The sequence below is a fragment of the Oryzias latipes genome, chromosome 4 (assembly GCF_053564925.1).
Source record: "Oryzias latipes strain Hd-rR chromosome 4, Olatipes_Hd-rR_3.1".
NCBI classification, from domain to species: domain Eukaryota; kingdom Metazoa; phylum Chordata; class Actinopteri; order Beloniformes; family Adrianichthyidae; genus Oryzias; species Oryzias latipes.
In genome coordinates this window covers 18,137,554-18,148,153 of record NC_136240.1, presented here as the reverse complement: position 1 = coordinate 18,148,153, position 10,600 = coordinate 18,137,554, and the positions used below count along the sequence as shown (strand labels likewise).

At 35.5% G+C, this 10,600-nt stretch overlaps 1 protein-coding gene and 1 long non-coding RNA gene across 3 annotated transcripts; one reads left to right on the top strand and one right to left on the bottom strand.

The window, feature by feature from the left end:
- Window positions 1-1,168: 1,168 nt before the first annotated feature.
- On the top strand, window positions 1,169-6,365 carry LOC101174495 (uncharacterized). The gene is made up of 4 exons (XR_002289979.3): window positions 1,169-1,280; window positions 1,396-1,494; window positions 5,609-5,793; window positions 5,871-6,365. It is a non-coding gene; the product is annotated as an uncharacterized LOC101174495 (long non-coding RNA).
- A 239-nt stretch (window positions 6,366-6,604) lies between these two features.
- On the bottom strand, window positions 6,605-10,571 carry ttc4 (tetratricopeptide repeat domain 4). 2 transcript variants are annotated; one of them, XM_004068014.5, is made up of 11 exons: window positions 10,261-10,571; window positions 9,600-10,145; window positions 9,392-9,509; window positions 9,106-9,267; window positions 8,929-9,006; window positions 8,709-8,833; window positions 8,551-8,637; window positions 8,233-8,465; window positions 7,592-7,676; window positions 7,255-7,337; window positions 6,605-6,905 (listed from the first exon to the last, which is right to left on the bottom strand). In XM_004068014.5, exons 2-11 carry the CDS (start codon window positions 9,705-9,707, stop codon window positions 6,806-6,808), a joined length of 1,179 nt encoding a protein of 392 aa, XP_004068062.1. In that variant the 5' UTR covers window positions 9,708-10,145; window positions 10,261-10,571; the 3' UTR covers window positions 6,605-6,805. The 2 variants fall into 2 exon arrangements, with proteins under 2 accessions (XP_004068062.1, XP_020558113.1); XM_020702454.3 differs by lacking the exon at window positions 9,600-10,145 and having other exon boundaries at window positions 10,261-10,399.
- Window positions 10,572-10,600: the final 29 nt, after the last annotated feature.

Below are 10,600 nucleotides of genomic sequence, written 5' to 3'. Positions count from 1 at the left end.
TGATATTTTTGTGGGTAGTTTGCATTAGTCTGCTTAGGTTGACCTATGCATCCCATTTCCAATCCTCTTCCTGTGTGAAACATTTAGCCCACATACAATTTTCTACTGTAAGGAGTTTGGTTAATACGAATGTAATGTAAAATGTAATAAAGTCTTGACAATGAGAATATAGTTATATCTAAAATCATCCATACAATGTGTAACAAAATACAAACAAATTACTGCTCAATTTTTATGTAGATTCATTTATTTCGTAAAAAATTGATGTTTCACAAACAGATGTTTCCTTCTGTTGAGTTATTGCTTTTTTTCCTCAACTGTTTGAATTTAATGATCAAATAAAATTGAAAATTATACATTTTCTAATATTGTATTGCCATATCTTAAAGGCAATGGTTTAGGTATTTTGCTAGTATATGTTTCTATTTACCTTTAACTATTTTAACCCCAGTGTTTTCCAGCAGGTGATTTATTTATTTTCTTATATTCCTAATTTTACTGCTATACTTCTAAATTGTTTATGTGAGCACTGGTATGTTTTTTATTTTTAGTAACTTCTTGTCAAGCAGTTTCAGTTGCAACATCTTTGCATGAAAAGTGCTGTATAAGTAAAGTTTGTATGATTTTTGTATTTGCATAGTTTTAAGTTGGGCAACATTGCAGTTTGTGCTTCTGCTCCAAGTGTCCCAAAGTATTTGAAAAAAAGATGCAATGAATAATAAAATATTGCAATTTAATAAATACAACTTGAAACTAAAACATAGGAATAATATATTTTATTGAAAAATAATAGAATTGGCTGTAATACACAAGGCTTTTGTGCTCTGAAGGTGAAGAATCTACCGTATTCTTTTTGCTCATTTATAAATGTTAAAAGTTGAAATACTTAAAAAATAATAATAAATTAACTCCAAAAGTTCATTTTAGAATTTGCGGAAAAACCTTAAAATAACTCCAACATTCACTTTTAAAATTAGGGTTTGTGTATTTTTAAATATTTCTGGAACCTCTAAATTGAAAGTTAATCAAGTTTTGGAAATTCTGTGTTTCTTTCTGGTGAATAAGGTTAGATCTCCGGTTTCCTTGACATTATTGTTTAATTCCTCTTCTTGCAGGTTCAGATTTCCATCATCATTTGCATTTACTTCTATTCTGTGAGAGTGACTACAGTCAAACCACCAACTTTAATTCACTCACTATTCCATCAGTGATACAGAAGTCCTGGGCACACAGGAAAAGCAGATCCTTTTCATTCTTTTATACATTAGAAAGTTAAGGAGGTATTTAAATCAAATTTGATCAACTCAGAGGATAAATGGTGTAGCTTAAGGACTTTTTCAGACTAACCAGTGCAGTGTTTACTGACAAGCTTTTCTCCTTTTGATCTCTGGTCAGATTTGTGTGTCTGTAGCAGAAGTTTTCATGCGATGGGAGAAAGAAGACTTACAGATTGGAACACTGCTCTCCTTGACTGCTTTGAGGATGCCAGCACTTGTAAGTACCAAATGTTGTGCTTCCTTATAAAGACTTGGAAATTATTCAGGTAAGGCAGTTTAAAGAGATGAACAGATGGAAAAGCTTTTCCAACATGCAGAAATAATTATTTTTTTTAAAGAGTACAAAAACTGAAACAAAATGAATATAAATTAAATAAATAAAATTAAGTGCTGTACTTTTTTCTTTTCAAAGGCTGCAGAAAAGAGCTGTTTTTGGATTGAACAAAGATAAAATATGAGAGAATTGGAGTTAATCAGGAAGCTGGTTCCATCTGTGCTCTACATAGCAGCTGAAATCAAGTTCTGCCTGTTTGGTTCTGACTCTTGGTTCTATGAGCTGGTTGATTGCTCCAGATCTCAGGTTCCAGCTGAATTTGTGAATCACAGACGACTCCTTTATTTATTTGGGCTTAACATCATTTATAAACTAGCATAAGCTTTTTATCATTGATTATATATTTAAATGGTAACCATGACAGGATTTGAGAACAGAGTTGATGTGATCAGTTCTCCTGGTTCTGGTAAAATTCTGGCAGACAGAATTTTGTTACAGCAGCGAAGCCTGCAATAGTGAGGGTTCCTATTTTACCCAGAGGTCTGAGAGATAAGACGCAAGACCATTAAGATGTTTAAAAACCATTAAATATCTTCAAATCAATCTTAAAGCATATGGGGAGATGGAATCTGTGTGTATTGTATGCATTACTGCAAAACTTCTCTTTGATTATTAGTAATCAAAGTGTTAAAAAGATGGCAGTAACTTTTTGTAGTTTGGTTAAATTTGTCTTAGTTTTTAATCAATGCATTGCTTTGTTCCTGAAATGAGTTTGTGATTGTGTTATTTCTTGCTGTATTGTTTTTCAATATTGCTTGAAATAAAATAAATCAAATCAAACTCAACTAATGATATATATACACACTTCTAGGAATCAGATCTTCAGTTTCTTTACACAATTCTATTGCCATTTGGGTCATTATCACTATAAAGTGCCTTTGGTGTCCCCGTGACTATTACTCTTTCTTTAGTTTATGCAATTTTTTTTCTTTGGATGTATGCGATTTTGGTATGTCCCACACGCTGTTCTGCTAACTTCAGGGTGTGTAATAAATGGTTGAATTATGCTAAATTAAAAAAAGATTGGTACACATTTCATGTCACAGCACAGTACTTGATAAAACAAGTAATTTTGATCAGGCAAATTTTATTTTCATAATGCTATTGAAGATTTTGCGCACGTCCCTGACATTGCTGTCCATCCTGTCATTTTGGGATAACTGTCTCTCTAAAAAAAACTGCAAATGTTTTAAGTGACACCACAACCAGCATTTTGTCTTTCTTTACTGGAGACTGAAATGGTGGCTAGTTGCAGAGTAAATATTTACACTTTTGTTTAGTAATTTTAATCATATTAGGTGTGTGGTCAGATGTTGTCAAGCTTAACATGTCCACTCTGTCATGGTGAAATATCATTTAATATAAAAGCCTTTCCTAAATTTAAAATATATACGTTAAACAGTTCACAGTCTACTTGCTAACTGAATCATGTTGCTAAGTGAAGATCCACAATGTGCTCAATAAATGCTAACATTAACCAAAAATGTCCACCCTGTCAGCAAACCTTCTTTGACTGGGTGGACATGGTTCATGACAGGAAGGACATTGTGATAGTTTATGGCAACAAACTAATAATGTTACATATTACAATAGCTCCTACTGACATTTTATTACTTAAATTTCCCCTTGTGGAATTAATAAAGCATAATTGAATTGAATAACAATAAATAACAGTTTATAACAGTAAAGGTTGCTAACCGATAGATTGAAGAAATTGCATATGAGATTTTTCTCTCAGCATTTTGGCCACATTTCAGACCCCTCCTTTTGCCGTCTCAGACCCTTTTGGGTAGTATCACAGTGAAAAGGGAGACAACAACTACAGAGTATGAGTTCGCCACAGAATTCCAGGAGAGGCTACTCCATTTTAGGCGCCATGTTTTCAACATTAAATGGCAGTGTGATGCCTACAGGAAGCTCAGGAGCAGCTTGAAGCACAATAACTCCCTCTTGCATATAGATTTTAGAGAAAATTACTCGTGCAAGTACAGTGAAGAAATACAATCTGTGCATTTTGGAGGTTCACATAAGCAGGCCAGTCTGCACACTGGAGTGCTCTACCTCCCTGGTGAACAAGCACCACATATCTTCGCCAGAAGACATGACCCTGTTGCCATCTGGGCCCACCTTGATTCAGTTCTGAAGATACTGAGAGAACGTCACCCACTGGCTAGCATAACTTCATTTTTACAGCGAAAGGCCTGCAACACGGCATCGACAAAAGGGACATTTCTTCTACCTCTCAACAGAACCCTACAAGTATGGGTTCATACAAATAACATGGAATTTTTTTGAGGCTAGTCATGGCAAGGGTGCACCAGATGGTGTAGATCACGTGTCAAACTCAAGGCCCGGGGGCCAAATGTGGCCCGCCATGTCATTTTAGTGGCCCTCAAGAGCATAAAAGTTTTTAATTTCTTATAATAAAAAATTACATTGGGTGTGTATTTATTCATATCTGGGGGGAATTGGACTTGAAATATCGGATTGGGTAACTATACATTAGGACTTAAACACCGTCCATATAACCTAACCTGACAGAATCAAATGTAAAAGGATTTATGCTAGAGTAACAAGCAAACATGTTTCTGTTCTATGTAACTGTAACTGTCACTTTAAAAAGTTATAGTAAATAAATAATGAGTCAAGTAGTTACATTCATTTTTCATTACATTTAGTTACATGTATAAGTTGTATCTGGCCCTTTGAGAACAGCCACTATGCTAATGTGGCCCTCAGTGAAAATGAGTTTGACACCCCCTGGTGTAGATGGAGCCCTCAAGAGGTCAGCAGACCGGATTGTTGCCCATGAAGGAGACATTCCTGATGCCCAGAGCTTGTATGAAAAGCTGAAAAGCCTGAAGACATCTGTTGAGCTGTTCTATGTCCCAGAGAGTGATATTGAATCCAAGACTGAGGTACCTGCAAAAGCTGCCATAAAAGACTGCTTGGAGATGTGTCTCAGTGAAATCGTTCTTGTTGTTTTTTCAAACCAATCATTCTCTTCTTAAAACAACATTTTTCTTCTAATTTTACAGTTAAATGTTTGACTTTCACTGTGCACATTGATGTTCAGAGGTTATCTCAATAATGCCACATGAATGGCTAATTTTTGGTGTTTTTCGACATAAAGGAAGAGTGGATCAAAACCAGTCTGTTCACCTGATAATTTCACCCTACATGGGAAAGGGAATTCTGGTAGTGATTTTCTTTCATTAATTGCATAATGAGGTAATTTAACGACCTTTTAAAAATGTGTCCACCCTGTCATGCCACTGTCCACCCTGTCATTTTCCTATTCAAAGAAAATAAACAATGTATTTCTACAAGTTAGCAAAACTGTGTGATTCCTTTATTAATACATATGGACCAAGTGGTTTTGGTTGAAATTTTCACCAGATATCTTTGTTCTTAGATTTTATTTAGAAAAGAAAGTGCAATTCTTGCTGATATTTGTATGGCAACAACATTGTTTGCCCTAATTTCATTACTATCTAAATACTTTTCTTATTAGCTAATACACAGTTTTGACAAAGGGACTAAGTAGCTTTCTGAAAATATAAATTTTATATCCATGATCCAATTACAATGTATTTAATCTACTCTGAAATCGTCCATGACAGGGTTGACATTTTTTACTGTTTGTGCGTGCATTGTCTGCTTGCAGTTAATTTATAAAAAGTGTGGGAGCTTGACCAACATGCATTCTGACAGCACGGCATCCACCTAACACAATAAATGAGAAGTTAAATGGGAAATCCCATATTTTTTAGTGGGATATTGGGAAGTTTCAAAGGCACCTTATGGTGATATTGACCCATTTACGCAACTTTTGTTTTGCAGTCGTTTATCTGAAGACAGTTTGACGGCATACATGAGATAGTCTGACGCTCCCAATGGTTTGATGTCAGAGCTACATCTACAAAAAGCTGGGCATCGTCTGCTTAACTAACAAAAAAAAAACTTAAAAGATTTGACCTCTTCATGTGTTTTTCAGGTTGCTATGGTTGCTGGTGTGGTCCTTGCCTTGCTTGTACCGTTTCAGGAAGATTTGGAGAGAGCTATTGTCTTCCTGTATGTGATTTAGTGACTACAGGGTCACAGATTTTGGGGTTCCCTGCCTGTGTTCCTCCCGTTGCTGTCTCCATGAGGGCTGCCATGCGGAACAGATATGGCATTAAGGTACAACAATAAAAACCTCAAGTTGTTTCTTAAAAACAATTAGAAATATTAAAGACATTTCTTGTGAAAATTTACAGGGCTCCATCGCTGCTGACATTGCTGCATCTTGTTGCTGTACATTGTGCAGCTGGTGTCAGATGCATCGTGAATTAAAGCATCAAAAGAAAGCCCCAGTTGTCATCAACATGCAGCAGCAACATGTTATCAACATGCAGCCTCCAGCTATGATGATGATGCCCCAAGTTGCTATGGCGCCCCAAGTTGCTATGGCGCCCACTTTTATGAGCCAACCACAGACCATAATGACTTTAAACTAACATTTTAAGTTGGATTTTTTTTTCAGATTATCTTCCAGATTTATTTAGAGTTTATTAAAGAGTTGGTCTACACCTGCACGTCTGAAAGCATTTAATGATGTAAATTTGAAAACACAGATCTTTGAACTAAAGAAAATACTTTTTCATAAATGTTCTGTCTATTCTGATTTGCCACATACCCTTGCAAAATAAAGAAAAACGTAAAAATGTGACCTTTGCTAATGTCTCTGCTGGATCAAATGATAGTTTTGAAAATAGTCTTCCACTGCCCAACACACCAAAATGTACAAAATCCACAAACACTGAGGTTTATGTGGCTTTTCTGCACCGGAAGCAAAAACAGGCTAGACTGAAGAGTAGAAAGGTCACTAAAATGAGGTCAAAGCTAAAGTGGAATTAAGTTGGAGGATATGTAAACAGGATACAGGGCACACCTACCGAGCATGCAGCAGCAACGTCACAAACGCTGAAATAATATTAAATGAAAAATCAGCTTTTGTTTAACATTTTTAGTTAATGGAAGTTTTTTAATGACTTTGAACAATTAACCTTTGATTTCACATGAAACAATTTTTTTATGCACACCAACCAAACTATATCATTAGCTTTGAGGTTTAAAAAAGTAATACAAATACTTCAGTGTTTGATAACAGTTGATGTATTTTTGGTTTAAGAACTTGTGTACTTATTGCTTTTTACAGATCCCTAATCGTTTTTCCTGATAAAAACTGCTTGAAGAAGGAAGAGTCCTTCACCAGCACGATGAAGCTGGGAGTTCCTGCTTTGACAAAAAACCTGTTGAACAAATACCAACGTGTTAAAAGATAGCAGACATCAGCAATAAGAACATTGACACCATTGTAAAAATATTGAAAAAAAATGCACACTACACAAGGAAAGGCAAACAGTGACTCTTTGAAGAAAACCATGACATGATTATTTGACTGCCAAAAACCTGTTGACAAGTTTACATTTGTAAACATATTTAAAACAGTTTTTTTTTCATAAACTGGATGAGTTGTGAATATTTTAACTTTATTTTTTTGTAACATGTCAAAAATACTAAAGTTTGACTACTTCAGCTCTGTTTCTAAGTCATTCTACACTCGATAAAACCTTTTGCTGGAATGATTATTGAACATACCTTTTATGCTGGAGAGTTTTTAACAGAGACATGTCTGGATCAACTTGGTAAAGAACTCCCTTCTCACAATCTTCAAAGTACAGCTAAAACAAAAGATATGCATAATATAATGATTTTTTAAGTAATAAATAGAAAACTGCAACTCAAAGTCTCCACCATTAAGATCTGATTGTAAACAGAAAAGGTCTTCACGTAAGTTTATCTTTTGTTACAACTATTTCCATGTAGTGGAAAATAATGTAAAACACTATAAAGCTTTTTTTAAAACTGCATAATATTAGTCAACAGATCAATGTTTATTCTGACTTTTACTTCGTTTAGCCTCAAACATACAAACCTGGAGATTGTGGGGGGCATATTTTCTGTCCGTGTCCCAGGGTGGAAGTTCCTCTCCAAACATGACATTCAAATGATCTCTGAAACTGAACACAAATGATACAACAGTTATACACTCTGCAGGTGAATACATTTCTGATACAAACTAGGCTTTAGCATCAATAACGGTGAAATGTTTAGAATTTGATTACAGCTCCCACCTGTGGACATTTTCAGCAATAACATCACTTAAAAGAAATTTTGGGAAAATAGTTTCTAAATGTTTCTTCATAAACTACTGAAATAAAAAAATAGTAATGTAATAATAAAAACAGACGTATTAGATAACATGGCATGTTTGTGCCATGTCTTGAAGTTTTATAATAGCATCATGATTTATTTTCTTCTCTTTTTTGAAGACAGTAAGTCCATCTTTTTATGACTCCACCTTAAGACAACCTCACCAGATGAACAAGAATCTTCAACAACTAATTGCTGCTTTTAAAGTACAGTATTTTGTGAAGCTTTGTACAATAACTATTATAGTAGAACTTTCTAATATTTAGAACAATGAATTGAATAATATTGTGTTTTTAATACATATTTATTAAGCAGGATGACACCTAAAAAGGAAGCCAAAACCTTTGAAAAAAGATACTTTACCAGTCATTCTCACAGAAAGCAGAGATGAAATCGCTCTGCTGATGCTCAGGGTAGAGGAAGAGAACAGGCCAGTGCAACAAGCCCTTCTCATCCTGGAAGACCTGAGCCCCAGTGACTTCCTGAGAACTGAGGCCGTCCAACCTCAGCTGCTCCATGGCTGCTGAAGATTCATCCTCACTTTCTGAACCTTTCAGGTGAGGCTTCTTAGACTGGAGAAGCTTTATGCCTCGGTTCTTTGGAAGGAAAAAACTCTTACTTTAATATTGATGAAATAGGACTTACGATAAAGAATTGTTGAAATAATATGCTTGCATTTACCTGTATAGCTGTCAGCAGAGCCTCTTTTTCACCATGCAACTTCTTTTGTTTAACTTTAGCCTTCCTGGCGTCCCGCTCCGCTGCTCTCTAAGAAACGAAAAATGGAGACCTTTGATTCAACCTCCTCTTAAAAGCATCTTTCTGAGTTCATGACCTACTTTGTGTTTATCTGCTGTAGCTCTCAGCTCTCTGAGCTTCTCATCGGTGGTATGTTCCTTTAGCCCCTCGTCACACCACTGGAGAGCCTCTGAAAAGTTGCGCAGCTCAATGCAGCACTGAGCACCTATAGACCCCAAATCACACATTCTGTGTCAGCACTTGGTAGAACAGTTGGATATTTTTTTTTTTGGTACTAGTTACACATTAAGTGCTAATAACCTCTGATCAAGGCTTTAAGGTGGCCCGGCTTGATTTTTTTTGCAGCTGCAGCATCATTCAGTGCAGAGCGCATGTTCCCTGCATGGCACAAAATAAACATTTTAACATCATACATTTGTTATCCATTAAAAATCAGGAATTAATTCAATTTATCTCAAACAGTAAATCAATTTGTACCCAGGTGGAAGTGTGAAGCTGCCCGGTTAGTGAGGAGAACAGCATTGAGTTCCTGGTCCCCACATTTCTTCTTTAAAGCTCCAGTGTAAGAAATAATGGCCTTCTTGTAGTTCTTCTCCTTGAAAAACGCATTTCCTTCATCTTTCAGACTCTTTGCTTGTTCTACAAATTAGATAAGAAAAAGAAGAAAAAATAATAAAAAAATTAAATTAAATCAGACCCCATCATTTTCATGATAATTATTAAATTGACAGTAGATTAGTCATTATGTCGAGGACTGGCTCACCCTCTGGAGATCGGTCATCATCGTGGATTATTGACTGGAGACAAGCCAGTTCAGGGTAATTCTTAGGGTCTATTTCTTCAGGAGCTGTTTTCATGAACATTGGGATTTTATTAAACTCCTGAAAATTAAATACATCAGCAAGTTAGCCTCATCACCTGAAACGGCGTCAGTTTAATTGTCAAAGACCAAGTTCCAATTGCTGATTTACCTGCTCCCAGTTTTTTTCACTGAAGGCGTTTTTATATCTCTGCGTCTTGAATTTGTCCATGAACTCGTCCATGCCATCGTCACTGTCGCCATGAGTCTCTGCCGCCATTTTTGTTAAAAATATGTATACTCCAACAAAATGTTACAATTACGAATCGTCAATACGCCGATTATTTGAGGTGAAACAAGACCAGAGGCCGTCCAGTGTAAAATGTTCTTTAGACCTCTTGTTTACACATGTTCCCAACCGTACTGCAGAATGAAAGGTCCGTGCGGAATCACATGACGCATGTCTTTGGTTCCACCTCCAGATAAGCTCGCTTTTAAAATGTTCTTTATTCACAATCTTGTTTAGGCAGAGAACTAACTAATGTTAGTTGGGATTTGCGAATTTAAAAAGGAAAGTATTACAGTGAGATATTATTTTCTGATGTAACAAAGTAAAATTGTTGTAATTACCACTCAAATTCAAAATGATATTCTCTTATGCAGAAAAATCTATTTAAATAGGTTAAAAAAGAAAAATAGAAGAAATAAAATACATCCCCTATAAATAAATAAAAATAAAAGATAATCAGAATTACATTGCACCAAATTAGATAAGCTTGTTTGTCTTATGATGAAGTTTTGCTCCAACATGACCAATTTATTTCTGTACTTACCTATGTTTGTCACTTTTCCTCCTTTAATTTCCCCAAAAATGATGGTTTAACTCTTCCTTTTGTTTCCATGTATCAAAATGCACAAATTCCCAAAAGCCCCATCCGTTTTTCTTGCTAACTGCATTTAAGGTCTTTTTTTCTAAATTATGCAACGTGAAAAGAGGAGGGGCGGGTTTTAAATAAACAAAAACAAAGAAATATTACTAAGTTATATTTGGTGAGACAGTTAAGTCTCTGTTGTTTACATTTTTCGTGACCACAGATGCCGTTGTAGGTACCGGATGTTCTCGGGTTGCCGTATGTTCTCGGGGTCCTTCAGGGTCCTTCCAATGAGTTATAT